Consider the following 26,793-nt stretch of genomic DNA (forward strand, 5'->3'; position numbering starts at 1 on the left):
GGCGAAATCCAGAGCTCCCAGTTAGAACAAGGGCCCCCTCCCGGACTCTGGGAGGGCCTGGGTCCAGCTCCTGTGGCACCCAGTGTCACCACTCTAGGTACGTTCTTCCTCTGCCGCAAGTGCACCTGGGGTTTAGAGACCCCTGTACATCTCTGGCTAACAAGCCTCTTTGCTGCAGTGTCTCCCACCCTCCATGTGCCTGGCTCTTCTTCTTGGGCAGTTTTCCGGTAGATTCCACAGGAAGCTGCTCCCAGACTCTCGGGGCTGCCCTGGGCCACCCGCCAGCCACTCTGGGTGTACATGCCCTCCTTCAGCACGCGCCCTCCCCCCAGGAGTCAGCAGTGGCCGCCAGCTCCAACGCTGGAGTTCCCCGGCCAGAGGCGCAGAGATGGGCCTTGGGGTCCAGCAGGGTCTCTCGGGCGTGGTGAGCCGAGTCTGTGGGGTGGGTCTGGACCAGTGGCTCAGGATCACCGGGGAGTTTGTCAGGGATGCCTGTTCACAGACCTGCCGGAATCGGCACCACACCGAGACCCCGGGACTTGGGGGTGAGAGGTGCACTGGGGGGGACTGCCCTGCCGCGTTTGTCCTTCCCGGACAGCTGCGGCCCTGTCTGGGTCCTACCCTCCGCTCTACGGGGGCGCTGCCAGTGTCTGATGGGAGCATGCAGCCCACGAAGCCGCAGAAGCCCAGGGGCCGTCTGCCTCCCCAGCTCCCCGCTGGGGTTTGGTGCTGCCCTCCCCACCCTCCCCGGCTGACCAGGCGACTGTCTTGCATGTAGTGGTCATCGTGGGCGGTGCCTTCACCTTCCCCAGGTGCCTCTGGCTCTCTACTCCCTCCTCCGGTGCTCCTAGACCCCGACATCCAAAACCATGACTTGTTCCCCAAACTCTCCAGCTAAAGCCCCACCCAATGCCCCACACCCCTCCTGGGATTCCCAGCAGGCATTCTAGGCCCTTCCACCCGCCCCCAACGGCCACCCGACTGCCACCTGCATTCCCCAGCTGCACCCAGGCCTCTCACTTCCCCTGGACCTCAGGGCCCCTGTCCCTTCCAGGCTCCGTGGGCACTTCGACGGCAGGTCACATGAGGCCAGAAGGAGCTCTGCTTGGAGCGAGGCTTCTCGAACACACACACTTCCGGGCTGAGACTCGTGGCTGGTTCATGCCTGTGTGCTGACCCTCCTGGTACCGAGGACAAGGTCAGGGCCCCAGGGAGCTAATGGGTTGGTGCCCAGGAGCAGACAGGAACGCCGATCCAGGCAGCAGGTGTGGGGGAGGCTAGTGTGCTGAGGGGACACCCAGGTCCCCGAGTGCAGAGAAACATGTAGGCTTTGGACAGAAATGAGGAAACAAAATAGAGAATGGTCCTCTGGGGTGAGGGGTGCTGTGGGGGTCCGCAGGGCAGGGGGTGCTGTGGGGGTCTCCCGGGGGGTGAGGGGTGCTGTGGGGGTCCCCAGGGCAGGGGGTGCTGTGGGGGTCTCCTGGGGGATGAGGGGGTGCTGTGAGGGTCTCCTAGGGGCAGGGGGTGGTGTGGGAGGTCTCTCAGGTGTGGGGGTGCTGTGGGGGCCCTGGGGGAGACACCAGATACTTAGAAATCCCAAGACTGTTCAAGCAGGCACGCCCCTGGATGTCAGGAAGAGCAGTGGCAGGTGCTTCCTGGGGCCTCCAGACACATTCTGGTTTCCAGAGAGCGACTGTCTCCACGTCAGCCTTGGTCCACACGGCCCCGGATGTGGTGCCAAATGTCTCATTATGAGCCGAGTTTGGAGCTTAGGTTTTTAACTAGTAAAGTGTGTGTGGGGGGGAGGGAGGGACATCCATAAGTACGGAGCTGCGTGTGTGCACGTGTGTGCGTGTGTTTCCTCTGCGTGTGATCAAGCACAGACGCGCTTCCCCGGCCACCGGCAGGGCAGATGCTCTGCACACTGGTGGCCACACGCTGGCTGACACAGGTGGAACGAGTGTATCTCTCTGAAAATCTTGTTTTAAAAGAGGATGTGACACGTTCCAAAATGCACGTATTTTTATTCGGCCTGGGGGATCTCACGCTTCCACCACCAATGCCCCACACGAGCACAGCACCCAGGACATGACATCACCCGCACAGTCACAGGTCACCAGGAAGCCCACCTGCTCCTTGGGGACAAAGGTGCAGTAGCTTCCCGTGCCGGGGGACCGCTGCCCGCACCCCCGGGGCAGCCTCACGTCCCAGAGGAATTGTGCTTTCCCAAAGGGGAACTGCCCCAAAGCCTGGTCGTGTCGTGTCCACCTGCCTGCTGCCCACGTCCGTGTCCACTGAGGACACCAGGGGCACGCGAGTCCAGAAGCTGCCTCCTGCAGACCCCAGTCCAGCCTCACCCCTGTCCCCACCGCCTCCCGCCATCTCTCCGTCCCGCATGGCTGCCCCCCTTCTGCCTGGCAGTGCTTAGCGGCTGCATGAGGAGGGACAGCTACCCCCACCCACCCCTTCTGACTTTTGTAATGAATAAATTATAGGGAGGGCCGCCTGACCAGGAACCCTCACCACCCCATATGCCCCACACGCGCGTCAGAGCGGAGCCCTCCAACTCCACGGGGCCTCGGGTGGAAGCAAACAGAAGCGATATTTACGCACAGTTCCCAGGGCTATAGAAAACAGCTTCGTAACTGAGCTGCCAGTGGCACATCCCACGTGTTCTCTGGACACGACATCCGTGCGGGCACCGGGCGGGGAGGGATGGGGACGGGCAGGGGGCCTTCCGGCAGGGTCCATCGGCACCACCTCAGTGGGGCCCCCACCCGGCGCCGCGTGCACACCCTAGGACGGGTGATGGTGGTGGTAGTGGTGGTGGTGGTGGTGCTCGTGGTGGTGGTGGTGCTCGTGGCGCTGGACCGTGGGCACCGCACAGCCCTCCCCTGCCAGCGTGGCCGGCAGGTCCCGCACCAGCTCGTGCTCCAGCACCACCGGCTGGCCCAGCGCAGCCTTGAGCGGCGAGTGGCCTTCCCTGCTCCTCTGCCGGTACCGCTTGTGGCCGTAGGGCTGCGGCGGGGGCGGCGGGGGGTGGTGGCCGTCCTGTGGGGCCTGGGGCGCGGCAGGCCGGCAGGTAGTAGCCCAAGGCTCTCCCGGGCTTGCCCCCGCTGGGCGCCCCGGGCGGCCTCCCTGAGCCCTTGGGGGACTTGAGGAGCGGCTTCTCCAGCCCCTTCATTCGGGGCTGCACATCCAGGGCCCTGACGGTGGGTTCTGAGGCCAGCAGTGGGGGGTCGGCCAGCACCTGGGACCTGCGGTGCCATGCAGAGTGCGTATCCGACTCCTGGGAACGGGATCGGCTTTGGGGGTACGCGGCCTTGCCCGGGTGCTCCTGCTTGGCCTGCACCGGCGGGGACCCTGCGGACACAGGACCCCAGGTGGGTGAGACCCACAAGAGGACCCTGTGGACATGGGGCCCTGGGTGGGTGAGACCCGGGGTGGGGGAATCCTGGGGCCCAGGTGAGACCCGTGGCAGGCCCAAGGACATCTATCTCACTGTGGAGCAGATGCGCCCCCACACACCTAAACAGGGTGCCCACCCTGGACACAATGCTGTAGTGCGGTCTGTCACAAGGCCCCCACGACACTCGGCCGGGGGGTTGGGGATGGCTCCTGTTCCTGAGGCGTCTGTACCCAGGGCCTCGCCGCCTGGGTGCAGGCCAGTCCCCAGGACTTACCAGGTCCAAACTTAGATGTGTAGTTCTCTATCCCGGCCAGGTCCAGGTAGTGGTTTCTCCGCTCTGTGTTCTCGTCCACACGGTATGGGCCGCGCTCGCAGCAGGGGTGGGGTTCGGCACTGGGCTTCCTGCACGCACCACGGGGATGAGGGCCCAAGTGCTCGCCCCCGCACAAGGCGACAGCAGGCACTCAGAGACGAAGGGGTGCCTGCTGTGGGTGGACTCGGGGTCCTGGGCAGGGGCCCTGACGGGCACTTACTGCCCCACAGGGGAGCAGGAATAAAGCTGTCGAGGACAGCAAGGTCCCCAGCCACCCCGGAGGCCCCAACAACACTTCAGCACCACCGTCGGGAACACCTGCAGAGCTCGGAGAGCTGCAGCATGAGAACCTGCAGCCGAGAGCAGTCAGCACCCTGCACCCTCCAGGTGACCATGGGAACCCCAGGGTGCTGGATCATGGCAGAGGGTGCATCTCCAGGCCAACCCACCACAGCCCTCAAACCTTGCCTGCCTCTCAGACACCGAGCACCAGCTGCCAGGGGGGCCCCAAGGCAGTGCCCTCACCCTGCTGGCGGGCAGGGCCTGGGTGCTGTGGCCATATCCCGCCCTCTGCGCCTAGGTGCCTGGCTTGGTGGCTCTGTCCTGAGGGACAGCCCTGAGGCCTACAGGCGACAAGGGGTGGGCCAGCTGCTCCCACAGAGGACAAGCCAGAGGATGTAGCCGGACCCCAGCCCCTCACCTGGTGTGTGCAGATGGCCTCTTGTCGGTTCCCCTGGGGTCCTCGGTGAGCTCAGCCTCCATCCTGCAGCGAGGGGGCTCCCGGTCTGCAAGAGGCAGCAGGGCGTTCCCCTCATCCACAGCAGTTCACTCCCACACTCACTCACCTGATGGCTGCCCTCAGAAGGGATGGGGCGCCAACAGCTGAACAGGGAGGAACAGTGAGCACGGTGGGGACAGGGTGTGCGGGAGGGGCTGCCCCTGGGGGCGGGTGGGCTGCTGTCTAATGAGGGGTCTCCGGGGTGTCCGAGCAGGGCAGCCCCTCACCCTGGCCTGTGGGGGGGCTGTCCTTTCTCCCGCCATAAGACTCAGGGCTGACGGTCAGCTTCACGCGGAGGGTCTTGCTGCTGCCAGAGGAGTGGTTGATGGAGGCATCGACGGCCTCGTAGATGGTGTGCATCAGGCTGGACATGTCCTGAGCATGGCCGTGACATCAGCGACACAGGTGGACCAGGCAAGGGCGCTCCGCTGCCTGCGGGCGGCCTTCCCCCCCCAGCCCTGCCGTCTCAGCGGCTTTGCTGTCCCAGGGGCAGCTCTGCTGTTCCTGGGATCACACCTCGTGGACAGTTTACATTTGACACCGATTCTGAGTTCAGAAGACTAAGCAACCAGATGAACTGTGTCACCCCACACACAGGGGCCAGCAGAGGGGAGCGCAGGGGCACCCCCTGAGCCCCCACTACCCAGCCCTGGGGACTGAAGCCCAGATGTTACTTGGGGGGGGTCCTCCAGGAAGCAGCACAGACAGCTGCTCCCCCCTAGCCCTCCCCGCCTGCCTGCTGGGAGAGCCCCAGCCTCTCCTCCCTCCAGAGCCCTTCCCTGTGGGCAGCCTGTCACAGCACCTCCCTGGTGGCCTTGCCACTGTGGTCAAAGCCATAGAGTGTGAACGTCCACTCCTGACGGTTGTCCTCCTCCACCGACACGTCACACTGGAGCGCCTGGGGGGCACAGAGGTGGGCATGTGGGACAGAGGGGGACACACGGGACAGAGGAGGGCACGATGGAGGGGGGCATGTGGGACGGAGGGAGTCACATGGGTCGGAGGAGTCACGTGGATGGATGGGGTCACGTGGACAGAGGGGGACATGTGGACGGGGTGGGGGAGGGGAAAGACCTACACTGAGGTCCAGCGGCTTCCTGCCCAGCCCCCGTGGGCCCTCGTGGCCTGAGGCTCTGTCTCCATCCCCCGAGCTGGAGAGCTGTCCTGTGCCTTCGCGGCCCTCGGCCTTCTCAGGGGGCAGCGCCACTGCAGGGGGACAGGGCTGGGGAGGATCTTTTCTGGGCCCGGCAAGGAGGTGGGCAGAAGGGTGCAGTGCAGGGGCCAGGGAGCCCCGGAGTCCTGGCCAGCCTCTGACCCCCCCCATCGCACCCTCAGAGCTGGCGGCAGGAAGGGCCCCGTCAGAGGGGAGGGCGGCCCCACTGGGGTTAGCTGGGGCCAGGTGTGCAGTCCTGCCCCTGCCCCCCATCCACCGGGCAGCAGCAGCTCTGGCGCCCAGGTGAGGAGGAGGTGCCCCTGCAAGGCAGGCCAGGATGACCCCACCCGAGGGGCCTCTGGGAGGGCGACTGCATCGTCCTGCTGCCCCCGACCCACATGGTCCAGCTTCCCCGGACTCCAGGACCCAGGGGCGTGTCTGTGCGCTGAGTGTCCGCGGGACAGCCCTTTGTCCCCAGGCTCTGGGGATGGAGAGACAACACGCATTGGTGTTGCTGGGCTCATTTATCCTCCGGGATAGGAGCTCAGGCCTGTTCCAGCTCAGTGGCTGCGTATAAGCCCTCATACTGGTGAGAGTGGGTAAGGGGCTCAGGGCCTGGGGCCCCAGCTACAAGGGTCACTCTGGTCACACCCTCCTGGTCAGCCTCCATGTACCCACACCACTCGCACCCCAAATGACGCAGTTCTGATGACCGCCCATCGCACTCCACAGTGGGATCTGTTCTGCCACAGGTGCAGAGGTGTGCTGGGGACTCGGGTCAGGACGTCAGACCCAGACCCAACCTGTGCACTCGCCAAGAGGCTTTTTTACAAAGCCAGACCGTCCCACCTGTGTACATGGGCTCATGGGTGCTCCAAAGACATAAAAGGTCAGGGGCCCCTCGGACTCCATCCTCTGCTTCTCAGATCCCTAGGTCCAAACCCCAATCTCCTAATTCATGTAAGGAGCCCCAGGAGAAATGTATGCCCGAGTGTATTTGAAGACCAAATTGCCTTTACTGCTGGGATGTGTAGCTCATCTGCACCTGCCATCAGCCTCTAGAATGGGGCTGGGCTGGGCAGGACAGGCCACAGCACGCCATCCCTGTTATCAGGGGCCCAGTGGCTGTGAGGGCAGCTTTCGGGCGTGGGCTCTGGATACAGCTACTTGGTGAGGTTCGGTGGGGTGGGCTTACCCTCTAAGGGGCACTGGTCCTCCCAGAAAGGTCCCTCCTTCAGGTCCCCGCTGGGCGGCTCCTATGGGAGGACAGGGTAGTAAGACGAGGCTCAGTGGAGCAGACCAGGCATGAGCCCCAGGCGCCAGGACTGGACTCCAGCCTCCCGGACTGTCACCTGCTCTGGGCCCAGAAACACCAACCTGTCCACGCCCCACTGAGCCTCAGATTTTAGATAGCACCCCAGCCCCCCAAGGTGTTGTCCGGCTCCATCAGCCCCACGTCCATGGCAGCTGCTGCCAAAGGAGCCCTGCGTGCCCTGGACGAGTGGCCTGGCCTTTGCCTGAGGCCCCCAGCCTCTGGCGGGGAACCTGGGCTCAGGACAGTGCTGGCTGCACTTGGGGCCCCCCGCAGGAAGCACAGGCTGCAGGGGGGAAGCACAGGGTGGGGGGCTGCCACACCGAAGCCCCTCGGCCACCTTAGTCTGTCCCAGGACCAGTCACGGCAAAGTGGGAACAGATCCCAGCACGTCAGAAGGGTGCTTTAGCTGCAGGATGGAAGTTCGCTCGGTGTCAGATGATTCACAGGAAGTAAACAACACGGAGAAAGAAGCGGGAATGTCATCGGGGAAGCCTCCCTGAACCAAAGGGTGCCTGGAAGGCGTGGAAATGGCCACCCCGGGGACCAGAGCACTCCGCACGGTGGCTGGCAGGCAGCTGGCGTCCCGTGCTGCCCGGCGTCTCTGGCTCTGAGCCTGGTGCAGGGCAGGAAGCATGGGCCATGCTGTGCATGGACACAGCCCCTCTGATACGTGACTAGAGTCTTCCTGGCCCCAACAGAACCGTTTCTCCCCAACAGGAGTCACCTGGGCTGCAGACCTCAGCCTGGAGCCCGGGTTGGCAAGGAGCCCAGGGGCTCATCCCCCAAGGGCACCTGACACCCTAGCTGCTCAGGCCCAACAGGCAGCAGGCAGGGAGGAATGGGGATCCCACTGCCACAGCACAGTCAGGATCCTGGCAAGGGATGGTGGAAGGTTCCAGACAGATCCACTGCCACCCCAGGCTATGGGCAGTGGGAGGGGACTGGGACTCACTCCCTTCCACTAGTGGGCCTGAGGTCAGCGCCACAGTGGGCAGCATGTGGGCCAGACTTACCCCCGCCCTCCAGCTCTCCTCTGCTCCCTAGACAGTCGGAATAAGAAGCCTTCTCACGGGGAGGTCAAGTGTACAAGCTGTCCAGGGCACCTCGGCAGGCATGGGTAGCTGAGGGGCCAATGGCGGGAAGACAAGGCCACAAACAGCCACAGAGCAGCCTCGTTCCCTGCTCCTCATGGCTCACCCAAAGCATCCGGAGCCCATGGTGGCATGGTTGCACTGGCCCAGGACCACAGGGGATCAGAGGTGACCACAGGAGACCACAGGAGACCACAGGGGATCACAGGGGATCACAGTAGACCACGGGGGACCACAGGATCACAGGAGACCACAGAATCACAGGAGACTATGGGAGACCACAAGGGATCACAGGGAACCATGCGGGACCACAGGGGATCACAGGGGACCAGTGGGGCCATGGAGGACCAAAGGAGACCACAGGGGATCATAGGCAATCACAGGAGACCATAGGGGATCACAGGGGATCATGGGGGCCACAGAGAACCATAGGGGATCACAGGAGACCATGGTAGACCACAGGGGATCACAGGGGACCACGGGAGAGCACAGGGGATCACAGGAGACCACAGAATCACAGGAGACCACAGGGTATCACAGGGGACCACGGGGGACCACAGGGGATTGCAAGACACCATGGGGGACCAGGGGGACCAGAGGGGGCCATGGGAGATCACAGGGGACCACAGGGGCCACAGAGGACCACAGGAGACCATGGGGGATCACAGGGGATCACAAGGGCTACAGGAGATCACCGGGCATCATAGGGGCCCGCCAGAGTGCTGGGCACACAGAAAACAAACGAGGTGCCGTGCGGTGGTTCTGCCTCCACCACCCCTGCCGCGTGCTCTCAGGTCCCTCAGCGGGGTGGTGCCTGGAGTCTCAGGCCATGGCCCACGCAGGGTGGCCTCCTCTGGGAAGGACGGGACACCGCAGGATTATGTCAGTAGAACACAGGGACAGAAATCATGTTGCAGACGGTGGTCAGCTGAGGCCCAGGCTGGGGGTCTGGGGCCAGGTGCGGGGGAGCCCCCATCACTTTCTCCAGGGGCCCCAGCTGTGTGGACAGGGAAGCAGCCTGGCAAAAGGTCCCCAGGCTCTGACTACCCTGCTCCACGCATCCCGCAGGGTCCCCTGCCAGGCTAATGGTCAGTGCTCAGAACCAGCAGGATTCTAGATGCTTCTGCCACAACTGAGCACTCTGCATGTCCACCACAATCGCAGAAGTATAAAGAAGAGCAGGACCTAATGTCCTCAGACCTAAGGATGAGGCCCACGTGTGCACGGCAACTCTGCACGAAGGAGCTAAAGTCACGGGCAGAGTGGCCAGAGCCCCAGGGCCTGCCTTGTGACCATGCTGTGCCCAGGGTACTATGGGGCACGAGACCCAGAGCTGGAGCGCGTCCCCGCAACCGGCGACTCCTGGTCACACAGAAACGCCCTTTCAGCTGTGCTACTCTGGCTAAACGGGGCCGAGAGCTGTAATTGGGTCGCATCAAACCTACCACTAGGCCTGGCCTGCCGCCCCCCTGCCTGCGGGGATGCCCCCTCCCCAGAGGAGCCCCTGCCTCCTGCAGATAAGGGGTGGCTCTGTCCCCGCTGCCACTGCGTGGGACTTCTGGTGGCTCAGCACACCCGGCCACACCCACTCACAGCCAGGAACAGGGGCAGGGTCCACTCTGATGCTTTACTTGCTCAGCTCCTGCTTTACGAGTCACGGTTCGGTGGCCGTGGCCTCGGCTGCCAGTCCCCAGGGTGCCATCCCCATCCCTGGTCCCTGTCCCTCTCACCTCTCAGAAGAGGCCACCATCCACATCTCCTGCTGAGACTCTGCCCTAAGCCTCCATACAGACCTGAAGTCCTGGTTCCCCCCAGCAGGTGGCCCCCACCTAGACTGGTCCTGGTGAGCCTGCCAGCTGCCGCCTCAGCTGCCCGTGGGTGCAGAGGTGTTGGGAGTTTGGAAGGAAAATCTCTGCTCCTGGCTTCCCCTGAAAGTTTCAGCCAGGAGGTCCAGCCACAGGCTCCCAGGGACCTCATGCCATGGCCCCGCCCCTGGGAGACCCCCACGCCACTGGAACCGTGGCAGTGCTGGGCCATCGGCTGCAGTGTGAGGGGACCAGCTCCTGGTTAAGGCCACAGTGTGGGGGGTGGGAGGGTTATTGGGAGGAGAACCGTTTCGTGATGCAAACAGCCTCTCCAGAAGGAGCCTGCTCTTCAAATTTCAATGTTCCTACACTCCTGGAGAAGTCGGTGCATCTGTGATTTAGCAAACACTCCTGGTTTTAAGGGTTGTCTGTTTTCCTTGGAAATCCATCTCCGGACTCTTGGAGAGGCCCCAGGAAAGTGAGGCCAGGCCGGGTCGCTGCATCTCTCGCGCCTTCCTTCTCAACCTGTTAAAGCGCTGGCTTCCGAACCTGCTCTCACCTGCTCTCCATAGAGTGCACCCGGATGGGTCTGCTGCAAACACAAGGCCACATGAGCAAGAGAGACACAGCTCCTGCCTCAAAGCCAGGTTCATGGGATTGGGGACAGATGGGCTGGAGGTGGTGGCTGTGTGTCTGCTTTGAAACTCCAAGAGGACTCTGCAGGTTTGCCCAAGAAATCTGTGTTCTATGGGGCCAGTGTTCACTCCCGCCCAGAAAGTGGCCCTGTGTGAGTCCAGAGGAGCAAGAGCAAGGATCCGAGGACATCCTGTTGTCCCCATGGAGGGCTGGGCTGCTGGCACAGGTGACCCTCCCTCTACCTCACAGGAGCCACCCTTGCTCGCTGCTGTGAACTGCCCCTTCATTTGCATTAAAACATGCAGAGTGGTCCCCTCCTGACCTAGAGCCTCCTGGAAATACTGGCCTGTTCCTTGCATGCAAGGCCCTCAAGGGGAGGTGGGCTGGAGGTGGGGTAGGGAGTCCAGCAGAGAGGAGAGAGGAGGGGGTGGGAGGGGAGGAGGACAGGTGGGGGTAGGAGGAGAAGGAGGGAGCTCGGGGTGGGGGAGCAGGGGAACCACCCAGGCAGGTGTGTTGCTGGTATTTTCCAGAACTGCTCTTGAAGTGACAGCCACTGGGGCTCCCCAGACCCTTAGGGGAGGGTGGCCTGAGATGGACCTTTAACACAGATGTCACCCGGAGGAGCTGTTGGCCCCATGTCCCCATGCAGTGGGAAGATGGTGCCCCCGGTTCATAGAGCGCCTCTCCATGGCCTGGCCTGGCCCAGTTTCTGACCCGACAGGTGGAGCAGGTGGCTCTGCAGGGACGGGCCTTCAGGGTGGCTGAGGGCCGGGAGCCCTCACAACCACCTACCCTCCCGCTTCTGCAGGCAGCAGCCCCCAAGCGGCCTGGGAACTCCCAGAGGCAAAGGGCTGTGGTGCCAGGAGCCCCCAGGACAGCTCAGCGGTCGCAGCCCCAGGTGCTGCTGGGTGGCCAGGTGGTGGCCGGGCAGTGAGGGTGTGTGGGCCTCAGAGAGGAGGCTGAGGGCTGCAGGGAAGAGGTCCAGAGTGGGGGGTCCCCCAGGGCACCAGGAGGCTTCCACAGCAGGTTGCCAAGGCCACTTTGGGGCAGTCTGGGGAGTATTTGGGCTATTGCTTGGGTTGTCGGGTGCCAGACATAGGGTGAGAGCTGGGGAGTTTGGGGTCAGCATGTAGGACTGGGCCACATGAGGAGAGGCAGAGGGCAGGCCCAGGGTCCCCCAGAGGAGTGAGGATAGGTGTCAGGGTCAAGGGTCAGGAGTGTAGGGCCCCAGAGTGGACCAGGACTGAGGGAAGGGGGAGGCTGCAGGTAGGGAGGGGATGGGAGCCCGGCCATGGGGCCACGGCCTCTAAGCCTCCAATGAAAAGAAGCCCCTCCTGCCTGCCAGGAATCGAGGTGCTTTCGAATGCCATCAGATGGGAGGTTTGGGGAGCAGCTGCCCCCAGGCTTCTAAGGCCACGGAGTTGGGCTCCTCGCAGGGCCTGTTGTGACAAGAAACACCTGAAAGGGAGGCAGAGGTCTGCTTTCTGCCCGGTCACCCTGGGGGGACGGAGCCTGACTCAGGCGACCCGCCAGCACGTCTGGAATCTGGAGCAGCAGCGGCGGCTTTGAAGTGCGCTGCGCTGCTTCCACGGCTAAACAGTTTCAGATGTGACAAGCAGTTCCACGGGCTTGACGACGCCAACGCGAGTGCTGAGCCCAGAAGGCCCCGCCGAGGCCGCTGGACTCCGGAGGTGGCGGCGGGGATCGGCCCCTGAGGCCACAGCTTCCCAGGGAGGCGGCCGCCGGCTTCCCGCACCAGCGCACATGGTTTCCGGTTCTTTCTTCCAAAATTACAAGTCCTCAAGATCCGAAAGGGGCCTTTCCAGATTTTGTCCATCAGTACTTCTTGGTTAGGACTGTTTAATCAGACTTTGTAATCACCAAATTTGGGATTTATGTCTAGAAATGCAGTAATTTGGATCAAAGGGTCTCCTGAAATAAATAAGTCTGTGCTCACGTGCCAGCGCTCTGCTGGAACCTACTTCCCGAATGAGGCCAGGCACCAAAAACGATTCTGGCTCTCCCTTTGTCTCATCCCCAACAGTTTGCCATAATTTTGCTTGTTTTATTAAGATATGGGATATATTACATACCCCACCTACCCTGGTCTGTGGGGATTAACAGCACCCTTCTCCCCCAAATGCCCAGACCCCCGAGAGAGTCCCTAAAGACCCCAACGAGGGCTGGAGGATGGCTGTCCAGCCCGCAGCAGGAACGGCTGGAAACCCGCACCCGGGAGATGCTGTGGGAGACTCAGCCCAGCGGCCGCCCAACTGCACGGTAATGAGTGCATCACCAGGGGTGGACTCAGGCAGCCCGAGGTGGGATACTCCACCTAAGGCGTCATCACAGCTATCAGTTAGAAGCCGACTGCAGACACCTGGGGGCCAGAACTCTCCCCCAAGCCTGGGGACAGGTACTTGTGGTGCATGTGAGCCACGCGGAAAGACACAAAACCTATAAGGACGCGAGCCCCAAACTGCATGCTTGTTGCTGGGCATCCACGCCCCTCCAGGTCCAGACCTCATTCAGAAGAACATCTGGCTGCTGGGGTGGGAGCCGGGGGGTGGGGTGTTTCAGCACAGATGACACATGCATGTGAGTATATACACGTGTGTGACTGTAACTCATCCACATACACATAGGCACACAGGTAGGCACATGCACACACTATGCACACAGCACAATACATACATGCGTATGCAGGTACACACTGCACACAGTTGCACACATGCACATGCAGGCGTACATAGTACACATGTACACACATGCATATGCAGGCACACACACACAGATACACATATTCTACCTCAAACAATTGAGATGGGACCATAAATATGCCAAAAATGTCTTCAGTGACTTCCGTTCTCAGCACACTGGAATTCTGTTTTCTGTTTAGCACTAACTGTCAGAGAAGCAGCTAATCTGCCGACTTGGTTTTCTTCTCCCAGACATGCCTGCTGCTGTTTGGCTCTTCAGAGTTAATGACTCATAATTCCACAGAAGAAGGAAAATCACGGGTAACCGGCCTTGCAAATCCTGCTGCTGTCCTCTGAGCTTCCTGGCCACAGGGGCCACAGAGGCCACACGGGAACCCTGCCTGCCCGCCCCGTCCTGTGCAGACGAGGTTGAAAGCACCAGGTGTCAACGGCAGACCGAATCCAGCTCCCCTCCCTCCGACTCTCCCGTGGGAACCCCCGGACTTGCTTTTCCTTTCATTTGTATTAAACCCTTATGTTTCCACTCAGAGGAAGCCTAATTCCAAAGTTGGAAAAGAACCCGTGCATTTTAAGTTCATTTTGGGGGGTTTTGTTTATTTTAACTTAGAGGCTCCATATGTTACCACGCAGTGCAAGCGCTGAGCAGAGAAACACAGGCTGGAAATGCTGAAGCACTGGGATCAGGTCACAGCACCGGGACCCCGGGGACCGAGCTACTCTGGCAAACCTGACAGGCACCATTTCTGCCTTTGAAAGCACCTTCCTGGCATCAGGTTGTCACGTGGTGGATGCCCCCTACCTGGCTCTGTGGTTGTTGCCAGGAGCTCCTGAGCTCAACGGGGCACGGGCGCCCTACTGCCCCTCTCACATCTGGAGGAAACGCGCATAGGTCTTCCTTAGGCAAGGATCTCGACTTAAAAAAGAAATTGTAGGTGCCCAAATGAGCCCCGAGTTCAGGACACACAGGCCTGCAGCCTATCCTGGCCGTCAGGGGATGACAGGCACAGTGGCTCCCAGGGTGAATACACACGGATCTCGCAGGAGGCCTGGCCACACTGCCTTCTGACCTGGGGCTGACCCCGCCTGGCTTCCCGGGTGTGCCCCTGGCACTGCAGGCGCTCACCCGGGGGCCTGCTGCCTCCCCAACCCAAGAGTGACCTGTGTGGTAGGGTAGGCAGGCCTGCTGGGTGGAGCACAAGCTCTGCACGGTCCGCCTGCCCGTCGGGTCTGGGCTGTATGGCTCCAGGCAAATCCCCTACCCCTGCTGTGCCTTGGTTTCCTTCCCAGGGAAGGGGAAAGGAGGCTGAGGAGTTGTCCTGATTATGCTGGCAGCCGCCAATAGGTCCCTGTCCCATGAATGCATGTCAGGAGGGCAAGCTTCAGCTCCCTCCGGTCCTGCTCTCCTGCCACGAGATTTAAACATATTTTTTTCTGGGCGCCTGAGAGGCTCACTCGGAGAGGTATCTGCCTTCGGCTCAGGTCGTGATCCCGGGGTCCTGGGGTCGAGCCCCATGTCGGGCTCCCTGCTCAGTGGGGAGCCTGCTTCTCCTTCTCCTCCCTGCTTGTGTGTTCTCTTTCTCTCTCTCAAATAAAAAAGAAATCTTTTTTCTCTGGCTGCCTTAAAACCTTTCTCCTTATCACGGACTTTCAGCAATTTGACTGTCGTGCATACAACCTGACACAGTTTTCTCTATTTGCTTGGAATGCATGGAGTGTCCTGGGCCTGTGGTTTAGAGTTTTTATCAAATTTTTGATTTGGGGCCACGTTTCCTCAAGTACCTGCTTGCGCCCCTCCTGGGGCTGGGGGTCCTGCAGTCGGGGAGCCCTGTGCATATGGCACCGTCAGGCCCCTCTGCCCTCTGTGCTCCATCCTGGGCCATGTGCACTGCCCTGGCTCCCAGGTGCCTCATCTCTTCTCCTGCTGCATCCACCTGCCAGCAGCCCCATCACCGCTGCTCACTCTGATGCTGTGCTTCCATGTCTAGAACTTGCATTTACGTTTTCTACGATCTTCCTGTCCTCTTGGGCACGCAGGTATGTCTATAACCCGTTTTAGCACCTCTGTGTGCTATGCCCATCCCGTCGTGGCTCAATCTGCTTGTATTGGTGGATTTTCTTCAGGGTATGGGTCATGCTCTCTCCGCTGTGCATGTGCCTGGACAGTTTCACTTGTGCTGGACATTTCCACCGTGTGTGGTTTGGGCCGTTTCTTTACAGACAGCGTTGTGTTTTGTTACGCGTGCATTGTTTTGGATGGAGGTCCCTTTTAAGCTTCGTTAGGGTGGGGCTGGGTCAGCCCTAGGGGGGACTAAGCCCCCACACTGTCCGGACCCCAGGAATTGGGGTGTCCACGCATTTCAGCGGCCCCTTCCCAACTTCTCACCCACGTGCAGATCAGCCCCCACTGGGGACCTGCGGGGACCCCTGCACAGACACCCGCTCTCCAGTGGCCTGGGAACTTAAAGGCGCTTCAGCCTCTCAGGGATCCCCGCCCACACTGCCTGCTGTCTGAGCATCGCTGTGTCACACATGCTGTGCAAGGTGGAGGGCAGACCCGGTCCCTGCATCTCGGCCAGATTAATCTCCTCCTGCATTGGTTTTCAGGCATGGGTGGCCCTCAGAGCCGATGCCTGTGGAGTCTAGGCCTGGGTGACATCGGTTCTCGTCCACAGGCTCAGGCACTCTGCCCTACGAGGGACATTTTTACACGAGGGTCTGGAAAGAGCCGAGACACCAAAACGTCGACTGATCAAGATTCTGTCCATGTTCCCTCGAGTGGAATCCACCGTGGGCTGTGATCCAGCGTCCCCACGACTTTAACGTGGCATGAGCTGGATTTCTCCCAGGACAGGACCACCAAGGAAGGCCTTCTCCCCTGCGCTGTGAAAGGCAACGCATGATCCTGGCTGGGGAGAGGGCGGCCTGGGCCTCCCAACCACGTTCACGCTCAGTGAAGCGTTTCCTCATCCCAGGAGGCACGCTGTGCATCATTCCAATGGTGTGCCTCCCTATTTCCACATTCACACTCCGAGAACATGTCGTCCGCCTCCAAGAGATAAACTACAGAAACACCAGCGCTAATGATCGGATTTGCCTCTTACATCGGAAGAGCCCAGTGTCCAGCAAACTCAGAGATGAGCAGGGGTTTGCAGCCCCTGCAACACACTCTGCACTGATTTGGTAGATGATTCCTTGAAGTACATGAAAACCACCTTCTCCGACTCCAGTTGCAGAGGAAGCAGACACAGGGGCTTGCTACCCTCCAGATGGAGCCTCCTGGAGCTGTGCTGACCACCTGGCAGCCACGGCCACACGTCACTTTTTACATTTGAAGTTATGAAAATGGAACCACATTATAAATCCATTTATCTGCTGCATCAGCCACATTTCAAGCACCAACGTGGCCAGCAGCGACCCTGTGGGCAGTGCGGATAGAGACCATGCCCAGCCTACTCGACAGGTATCCGGCCCCATATTCCCACCCACAGATGGGGAACCTGAGGCCTCAGCCCTGTGGGGGCCACAGGGACAGCCAGCTGGACTGTAGCCCATAGGACAGCACCCTGCAATGGCCTCGGCGAGCTCCTCTGGCCCAGCCCCTGGCCACACTGAGTGAGCCCCAGGTGCTTCCACATCGGAGGCCTGATGTCTGACCTGCTGTGTGGCTACGAGTGGACGGCCACTGCTGTTGTGGCACATGGACCTCGGTGTGCTCTGCAGGTGGCTGTCCCGGCCCTGGCACCCTCCCTGGACACCCGGGAGGCAGGCGCCTGGCCACACGCTCCTCCTGCCGCTGTGGGCATCCTGGGCACCTTCCGTTTGGGGTTTTCAAGTCACGCTGTGGTACAGGCTCTAAAACCTGAGCCAGGCAGAGGCCAGGAGGGACCCCAGGTGCTCACAGGAGGGCTGGTACATGGGCGGCCAAAGGGGGATGGGTGTCCACTGGGCAGCCCCATGCTCCGCCCGTCAGGAGAGCCGTGGGGGTGGCCCCTGGGGGCAGAGGCTCAAACCCGTCTGCCACCGAGGGAAGAGGCTTTCGCAGGCAAACAAGCAAAGCAGATGGCCAGAGAGCCCACTGTGCCCTGTAGAGCTACCAAGGTGTGCAGGACGTTAACGAGGGACACGCTGCCTCCTCTGGGCACGCCCTGGTCCCCACGGGGCAGCGCGCAGAACCATGCTCCCACTTCTCTGTCGGTTCGCAGACAGACAGACCTGTGACTGCTGGCGGCCTTCTGGAATGCCGCCCTCCTTAGGAGGCCCTCGCACGGTTCCACTAAAGGACAAGGGAGGTGCAGGCTGAGGATGGGTACCGACTGGCTGGTCAGGGCCCCACCTCGCAGAGACAGCTTTCAGCCGCCTCCCTACAAGGAGCGAGGAAGGGGGCAGTTACCCTCTGACCTCGAGACTCCGCACAGGAAGCCTGCAGAGCAGCTTTTATCCGGAGCTCGTGTGGGGCTGGCTGCCAGTGTTCACCCCATTTCCAAAGAATTTATCAAAACAAGTGTAGCTGTATTAAGATGCTTCTGGAAAGCCTACTCTATATCTGGAAAGCCAGGCTCCAGGATTCCTGGGCAAATGAAGGCCAAGCCTGAAGCACCCCCAGAGCAGACAGGGTCACTCTGTACCCTGTGGGCAAGGCTCTGTAGTGCAGGAGGGCCCCAGAAGGTTCTGCAGTCCAGCCTGCCCATGGGGGCTTGTGGCCAAGTGCAGAGAAGGAGCAGGTCTGAGCAGGCCCAGCATGGGTGGAGGAGGATCCAGTCCATCCAGGAGGGGCCCCCAGGTCTGGAGGGTGCAGAGTGGGCAGGTATGCAGAAGGTACCCGGGGAGGAACACAGGGCCTGTGGGACCTCAGAAACCCAGCTCCAGCTGGGCCGAGGGGCACAGCTTGGGGGTACTGGGGAGATGGATTACATGGGCAGGTGGGAGAGCAGGGCTTTGGAACAGGTGGGGAGACTGTCCAGAGGCCCCGACAGGTCAGACATTCACGGGCAGGGTGGGCCGGAAGTGACACATGAAACCCACAGAGCAGGACACCAGGAAGGGGGAAGTCAGGGGGTGGGGGTCGATGGGGGGAGCAGGGCAGCTCCAGGTGCAGGATGCTCACCTGGCCACGGGCAGCAAAGGGGCAGAGGCTCCGTGAGAAGCCGGCACTGGTGGGGATGTGCATGGCCTGGCCAAGGACAAGAGGTTCTCGACCTCGGATGGTCTGAGCAGCTGGCGGAAATGCCGAGCCATGCAGAGTTGTCCTGGGCAGACAGAGGCGTGGACGTAGGGTAGGGAAGACAGCTCAGGAGTTTAATCCTGGCATCACCCTGGTGGACAAGACCAGTGGGCAGCTGTACAGACACTCCTGGGTCATGTGAGGCACACTGATGCCCTAAGGAGTGGACAGGCACTGGGGACAGGGTGCTGGTCAGACAGGCCAGGTGCCCAGGATGGAACCGTGGGCACGATCCTGCTCCCGGACACTGAGCATGAAATCCTGACCTTACCTGCAGGAGGCAAAGAATGTGCCAGAATGTGCCATGTGTTAGCTTATGGGCAGCACTCCGGGTCAGCAGAGAGGTCAGTGCCACCTGAAACCTTCCCATGACACACCTGGGCTGGCCTACCATAGGCACTGAGGCTGTCTGCACAGCAGGTGGGGGCAGGTGGGTGAGGCGGGGAGGGGAGAAGGGGGGAGTGGAGAAGAGGGGAGGCGGGGTGGGGAAAAGAGGGGGTGGGGAGAAAAGGGGGTGGGAGCAGGTTGGGGTGGAGATGGGGGGCAGGGAGTGGGCGGAGGCAGCAGGTGGGGGTGGGGAGCAGGGGAGGCAAGGAACAGGCCACCTTCAAGGGCGGCTGCAGACCAGAGCCTGCAGGGAGGAGCTTCAGTGGGAGGAACAGTGTGGAGGTGCCAGGAGGAGGGCCTGTCCCCCCTCCCCCAGCCAGGCCCTGGCCCACAGGGAAGGATAGACTTGTCCTTGGAGGGTCAGGAGGAGAGAGGGAGAAGGTAGAGGGAGCCACACGGGGCCTCTCCTGCCCCTGAGCCTCTGCAAGAGGACAAGTCCCAGAGGGACAGGACTTGGGACCTGAGACCCCTGGTTACAGGAAGGCGGAGGCCTAGGGAGGGCCGGCCACCGCAGTGGGCACAGCCTCACCTTCCCCAGGCTGAGGGCCGGGCAGAGCAGCCTCCTGGCCATGCTCTGAATGCCCATCATCCAGATGCTGCATGGCCGTGCTAACGTGATCTCCAGGTTCAGTTTCTGGGTTAAACCACACCCTGCTTGTTCCTGCCTCAGATTCTAGAGCTCAAAACTAGTTACGCTTTCCTTGGAAGACGCTGCTGAACCAAAGGAAAACAAATCCTTCCTGTTCCGGCTGTGGCCAGGCTGCCTGCCGCCTGAGCCGATTCCAGCGAGCACAGAAGCGGGGAGCCTGGGAGAAAGGGTGTGGGGTCCCCACCGGGCCCTGCACCCAGTGTCGCCCAGGCTTCTCAGCAGAGGCAGCCCCTGGTGAGGGTCCTGATGACAGCCAGCACTCTGTTGAACAGCTCGCTGTCATACACAGGGGCGCATCTGGAGCAGAGGGCAAAGGAGGGAGGCTCTCTCCTCGAGTGGAAATTCAATGACGCGGACGCACAGGGTGACCCCACACACCAGGCATCGTGCAGGGGCACCTGGGGTCAAGTTGCACAAATGAGGCAGAACTGAGTCCACGAGAGCCCATGGTGTGTATCTGGGGAGCACCAGCCCAGCACCTGGGAGGGAAATGAGCGGAGAGGGCCCGCAGGTTCCAGGCCAGGGTCTTAAAAGCCTCCAGAGAGGTGAAGTGTGAATGGACACCTGAAGGAGGGGAGGCAGTGAGCTGAGCTGTGGGGATGGGCTTCCAGGCAGAGGGTGGCACATGCCAAGAACCTGGGGCAGGACCAGGAAGGAGGCAGGAGCAGAGTGGGGGCCACTGAGCAGGTTCAGAGGTGGCCAGGTGAGAGGTGTCAGTCTCCCAGACTGTCACTGAGGAGGTGCTGGCATCACCTCTGTGTCCCAAAGGCCCCCTCACCTCTGGTGGGGGAGGAGCGTGGGGGAGGACTGGCAGGAGGGAAGGGCATGGGGAGTGGGTCGCAGTGGACAGGGGTGGAAATGGCCGATTCTGGCCCACTGCAAAGAGCTCGAGTTGATGGGTCCCCCAGGCACAGGATGGGTGGGACAGGCAGAGGACGAGGGCCCAATGCTGACGTGGGGGCGGGCGGGTGTCCTGCAGGGAGGGGGGTCTGGGTGGAAGACCGGAACCCTGGGAGTGCTGGTGCGCACAGGCAACCCCTCAGAATCTGTGGGCCCAGGGGTTTCTGGGGTCCGCAGTGCACTCATGATGCTCCTCTAGTTGAGCAACGTAAGTCAGTGCCCGGAAAGCAGCCTGAGCACGTTCCAGCTGTCACAGGTGCGGGTGACTGAGTCGCAGTCCTGCTTCTAACAGACTCCCTGGGCGGAGCCCCTGCCAGCCGCCCTCCCTCCCAGCTGGCGGCGGGAGAACACGCAAGCTGACCAGGGGGCCTCGGGGAGCACAACCCTGGTGCTCCACTCAGCCGAGAGCTCCTCTGGACACCAGAGGCCCGTGTGCTTGCCGAGCTTCGCGGCGCCCACCCTCCAGAGCAGAGCGAGCCTATAGCTGCATTCTGGGATCAGCTGCTCCCGCTGTCACCCAGGGTGGCGGTTCTCGGGTGCTCCGAATGGGGGCCTCCGCGGATGCATGGTGCCACCGCATGCTCGACAGAGAGCCCTGCCCACGACGGCTAATCCCTGTGAGGCCACACGACGTCCAAAGGGTGCATCCTGCCTCTGCATATCCGTGGGTGACATGTAGGGCCAGACAGTGCCCCCCCAGCCCATGCCCCCCAGAAACTCCGAATGAGACCTTATTTGGAAATGGAGTCTGTGCCCAGTGATTGGTTAGGACACTGTGGTGCTGGGTTTGGGCTGATCCCAGCCAGTGGCCTGTGTCCTTGTCAGGAGGAGGGGACACACAGACACGGGAAGAGGCCACGTGCAGACCCAGGCTGACATCGGGCAGGGGCGCCTGCTGCCCTGCTGGGGAGACCAGGGAGCACCATCCTCTGGAGCCGTCAGGGGAGCACAGCCCTGTGGACACCTTGATTGTGGATGTTGGGGCTCTAGAACAGGGCAGAAGGAATGTCTGTGTGGCGTGTGGTACCTGGTTACAGCAGCCCCAGGTGACCAGCACAGGTGCCCCAGGTGGCTCTTCTATAGGATTATCTTAGAATATTTGGTTCTAAGGCATTTCCAGCATGTGCTTGCATCGATCAGCTATTGATCAGCTATTGATCAGCTCGAGGAAGATGAACCATCAAGTGTCCTGGGGCCTGGTGCATATGTAAGAGGATGGTCCAGCTTCCTCCAGGAAACACGACCCAAACCCTTATGGTGGTGTCAGGCCAGATCTGGGGACACAGGGACCCCACAGTGCTGGCTGGCCCCTCTTGGGCTCAGCGCGTGCACACACACACACATACACATACATACATACAGGCATCCCTGCAGACCAAGACGATCAGGGTCACAGGTCACACCTTTCACATCCCTAGGGAACAGTTCCAACAGGAACTGGCTGTCCCCCCTGCAATCATGAGGCTGTCCCTGCTGTGACCACGACCCTGCTGACCACTGGCTGTTCCCCCCCGTGACCACAATCCTGCTGACCACTGGCTATGCCCACCATGACCACAACACTGCTGCTCTGAGGCTGTTCCCACCTGTGACCACGACCCTGCTGATCACTGGCTGTCCCCGCTGTGACCATGACCCTGTTGCCCCGAGGTTGTTCCCATCTGTGACCACGACCCTGCTGACCACTGGCTGTCTCCCCTGTGACCACGACCTTGCTGCCCTCATTCCTTGTGGTTTTCATGCATGACCTCAGCTGCTCCCCATCCCTAGAACCTCGTGCTGAACCCGCCAGCACCCACATCCCCTGGCACAGCCCTGGCCAAAAGCGGGCAAGCGATTAGATTCTGCCAAGATCAAACAGCAGCATTTCTCAGAGTCCATGAGGCAGACTCTTGGATTGTATTCTAGACCTAGAAGCAGCCAGTCCACCTGCCTAGAAAACACTAATACCTACGAGTGTGTCAGACGAGAACCAACCAGGCACCGGGAGCAGCATCACTGGCAAAACCAACCTCAGTTCCTTTGTTTTGGGGGAAGAGGAGAACAGGCGACAGCACGTGGACACACACTTAAGTTCCACAAGGTCATCAGCCATAGTTCTTGTGCAACACAGGGGACACAGTGTGCATGGAAACACAGAGTGGACTTCAGAAAAGGAGCATGGCCCCCACCCCACCGGGTGTGCTGCACGTCCCAGGCTGGCCTCCCCTGGGCACCACCTGGGGGGACAGGGGCCGTGACACACTTCTGGGCACCACACAGAGAGAAGGCTGCAGAACTCTGGGATAGAAGCAGGAGGGACATAGGACCAGACCGCCCAGTGTCCCTGACCGAGCAATTTCCAGGGGCAGAACCAGGAGCAGGGGTGTGTGGTGGAGGTGGGTAGAACTACCCCAGGGTAGCTCAGTGACGTGGTGGCAGCAGGGACCCTGTGCACCTCTGCCAGCAGGAGGCGAACCTGGCCAAAGGCTCACACCCCACAGCCGAATGAAGGAGTAAAAGCCATGCTGCTGTCCTAAAACCAAAGTGTGTATAACGCAAGGACATCCTGTTCTGAGAGTTTGCTCTTCTGTACGTTGGTGTTAAAAGCACCCTGATGGCACAGGCTGGGCGGCTAAGAAATGTATTTAGTTCTCGCAGTTTGGAGGCTAGAAGCCCAAGGTCCAGGCGAGGGCAGATCCCATGTCTGGTGAGGCCCCTTTCTGATTTTCAGATGGCAGAGGGGACAGGAACCTACCTCTCTGGGGCCTCTCGTAGGGGCCTTGACCCTGCCATCAGCGCTCCATCCTGGTGCCCTGAGCACCTCCCGGAGCCCCTGCCTCCTGACACCGTCACCTAAGGGGCTAGGTTTCAATAGACGGGTTTTGGAGCAATATGAACATGCAGGCCACAGGAGAGGACAAAATAGTAAGAGAACAACCCAAGCCACACCCCTCAGCACTCTTAGAAATGCTCCAAGAGTGTGGCATCTGTCCGCCTGAAAGACCCTCAGGGCCCCAGCTCCAGGCTCTCACAGGCCTGCTGGTGGGGGGGACCCCTGAAGAGTCACTGCCACGTTCTGAACAAATGAGCACACTTACCCAGACACCTCTAAGGACTGAGAGGACAGTGCCAGGCCCCCTGCCAGGCACCCAGAAGGACCCCAGGCCTGAGCGCGATGTGAGTGCACACGCAGGTGACTGATCACAAAGAGACCGAGCCTTACGGGCCCCTCCCTCCCTCCCTCAGGCAAAGGGAACAGGCTGAGAAGATGCAGAGCCGGCCCCCCGCTGCTCTCTGGGCCTTCCTGCCCTGGTCCCCGGGCGCAGGGAGCACATGTCCATCCAATGTTACAACAATGTACCCAGAAAATGCCTTAAAAAGTATTTCCTGCCTTTCTGATGTGCACAAAAACATCACCCCCAGAGAGCTGGAGCTGCCACTCTCGCATGTGCTCATCTCAGGGCCTATCTGAGCCCCTCCTCAGAACGCTGCACAAGCGTTTGCAAACAAACTTAGATTTCTCTTTACCAACCGGCCAGGAAAAGGTCCTTCCTAAGAGGGGGCTGACATCCCCATGTGCTGGTGTGCTCTGCCTGTGGGGGACTTCAGGCCCCTGGAGGTCTCAGCCATCTGGTGTGGCCACCAACAGGGATCCAGCCAACACTGTGCAAGCACCACCTTGTCCTGCTTGGCCAATATGTGCCCATCTAGTTTACCCCAGGTCCCCCTGGTACCCCAGGCTGGGGCAGTTCTCTCCTTCTAGACTTTCAAACCCACTCTCAGGGTCAACCTGGTCCTGCGGTCTGGGACCCTCAGCCATTCCATCTGGAGCCCCCCTGCAGGCCAGCGGTCACCCAGCTCGCGGATGGGAGGCGTGGTGGCCTCAAACCCCAGCCACCTTCACAGCGCAAGCGCGCAATCCTAACACAGGGCCAAGCCGCCCCCCACCTCCAATGGGATACTGAGGCTTGGTGCCACAAGACCCCAGCTCAGACTCAGAGGCTGGGGAGGGACAGGCTCTGGGTCCAGCTGCCTCTCTCTCGGGCCAGGGGTCACCCCCTACCCCGCCCCCCCACCCGCCCCCGCCGCAGCCTCTGCCCCCACAAGCCTACCTGCTTGCCGCTGGTGCTTCGCTCGGCCTCCTCCGTGCCTTTGCAGCCGCTCGCGAACGCGGGCACCACGGAGCTGTCCCCTGCCGCCCCGCGAGCGGACGCGCGGGAAACGGTACCGCGGGGGAAGGAGACGCGCCGTCAGCCCCGGGCGCCCACCCCAGCTCCGCGTGCCCCAGCGCGGGGCTCAGGGCTCAGGGCTCAGGGCTCAGGGCTCAGGGCTCAGGCCGGTCGGGGGGCGGGGGGGCACCTATGCACTCCCGGGGACCCCGCGCGTCGTCCCCACCAGCCGCGGGCTCCAGCGCGGACGCGCCAGGCTCTGCGCTCGGGTCCGGCCGCCGCCCCGCGCGCTCACCTTCGGGGCTCTCTCTCCGCTGCGGGGCTGCGGGGGCCGCGGCCGGCGGGCGCGCTGGGGATGGGGGGGCCGGGGAGTGGCCGCGCCCGCCCGCCGCCCGCCGCGCCCGCGTCTCACCCAGCCTGGACTGCGCCTTCCCCATGGCCGCGCTCCGGGCGCCGCGCTCAGGGGCGGGGCGAGGCACCGGGACCGGGACCGGGACGGGGCGGGAGGCGGGGACCGGGACCGGGACCGGGACCGGGACGGGAGACGGGGACCGGGAGGCGGGGGCGGGAGACGGGGACGGGACCGGGACCGGGACCGGGACCGGGAGGCGGGGTCCGGGAGGCGGGCGACCGGGAGGCGGGAGGCGGGGACGGGGACGCAGCCAGCTCGGCCACGGTGGCCACGGCGGCCCGGCTCCCTCTGAGCGCGCGCGCCCGCGCCCCGGGCTTTAAGCGCGGCCCCCGCAGCGCCCCCCGCGGCCGCCGCCCGCAGCGCAGGCGCCCGTGGACCCTCCCCGCCCCCACCGGCCTCTCCGCCTTCGCCCGGGAGCCCTGGGGGGTGCGGTGCTGCCAGATGGGAAGGTGGCGAACGGCGCAGGCCAGCGCCAGGCCCTGGGAGGAGCGGCGGGTGGGGGCCCGATGGGGGCAGCTCCCGACCCCCTCACCGGGCATCTCTGGGCCGGACTCCCCACTCTAGAGGAGCCCAGAGCACCGGCCGGGCTTCAGAACAGCCTGCCATCTGCCCTGCCCTGGGGGTGGTGGTGGTTGGGAGCAAGCTTGGGAAGGGGGTGCCCGGGGGACTCGGTCCAGTCCTGGCTCCTGTGAACCCAGGGCTTCTTCCCCAAAGGTCCAGCCCCAAACTCTGCCTGGCACATTATTCAAAGACAAGAAAGGATGGAGGTAGTGTCACAGGCTTGACACGCTTCACTCCCTCTCCTTTGGCCTTGGCTGGAGCATGGCTTTTGCTGGACTTCTGGGCAATAGTGGGGGTGTCAGCTGGCCCTGGGGCACCCCAGCCTGGTCACCTGCACACAGCCTCCTCCACGCAAGGGACGTGGCCACTTGCACACCTTTTGACCACTCTGCCTCCTCCCCAGAATCGTCCACCTGCTCTGTTGACCCCTCCCTTGGTGCCCACTCTCAGCACCCCGTCTGTGCCTTTCCCTGCAGTCCTCGCCCTGGGAGGATCCCTCCCCCCCGCCCCCGCTCCACTTGCCTCAGTAAAACCATCCTTCCTCACCCTTGCCCTGCACCCCAGCTTGCTACTTCCACACGACTCCTTCCCTCACTTGGCCTCAACCTTCCCTGCCCACTGTGCTCCTCTATCTCCCACCGCGGTTTCTGCGGAGCCCGTGCCTGTCCCCCCATAGTTCCCACATTTCTGATCTCTGCAGATGTTCTCACCATGGCCCAGTGCCAGCTCCGAGCCTTGGAGGTAGGCCACTGTGCCCAAGGTCACTCACCTGCCCAGGCCTGGCCCACCTCCTCCAGGGGGCCGGGTCTCCCCAGCTCACCCCTACAGGCCCCACTGCTGCCTGGGCTGTGCCTACTCCTCCGCCCTGGGAGCTTGACATCCAGCCAAGCCCCAGGGGATGCTTTAGTGTGTCCTTGTGCATCTTTCAGCCCTCAGGGACAGGTGCTGGCCCTCAACATGCACAGCTGGCCAACAACAGGTTGCAGATTGAACCAGAGTCCTGCTCCTGACCCTGGAACACCCCTGCACCAAGCTCAGCCAGGACCCAGGCTGCACACAGGGCATGAACACCTGCCACGGGAACCGTGCCATGGGCAGCTTGGATGCCAGCCGTCCCCAGTGTCTGTGCTCAGGGATCCCCATGGAAGGCCTGGCCATGCGGGCCATGGGTCCCTTCCAGGGGAAGCTGGTTCAGGCTGAGCTCTGACCATCGTGTGTATCAGCGGGGCCCCCAGCTGGGTGTTGTCCCAGCCTGCCTCCCGGTCATGTAGACTGCCACAGGGTGGCAGCTG

At 62.0% G+C, this 26,793-nt stretch overlaps 1 protein-coding gene across 1 annotated transcript; it reads right to left on the bottom strand.

Annotated features, from left to right (window-relative positions):
• Positions 1-2,004: 2,004 nt before the first annotated feature.
• NKD2 (NKD inhibitor of WNT signaling pathway 2) lies at positions 2,005-24,986 on the bottom strand. Its single transcript, XM_038583365.1, is given in 10 exon segments — positions 2,005-3,073; positions 3,075-3,363; positions 3,684-3,811; positions 4,423-4,507; positions 4,728-4,875; positions 5,303-5,398; positions 5,579-5,706; positions 6,849-6,909; positions 24,472-24,551; positions 24,941-24,986. Coding segments are annotated over 10 exon segments (1,317 nt in total). The 5' UTR covers positions 24,966-24,986; the 3' UTR covers positions 2,005-2,796.
• Positions 24,987-26,793: the final 1,807 nt, after the last annotated feature.

The sequence above is a fragment of the Canis lupus genome, chromosome 34, assembly GCF_011100685.1.
Source record: "Canis lupus familiaris isolate Mischka breed German Shepherd chromosome 34, alternate assembly UU_Cfam_GSD_1.0, whole genome shotgun sequence".
NCBI lineage: Eukaryota > Metazoa > Chordata > Mammalia > Carnivora > Canidae > Canis > Canis lupus.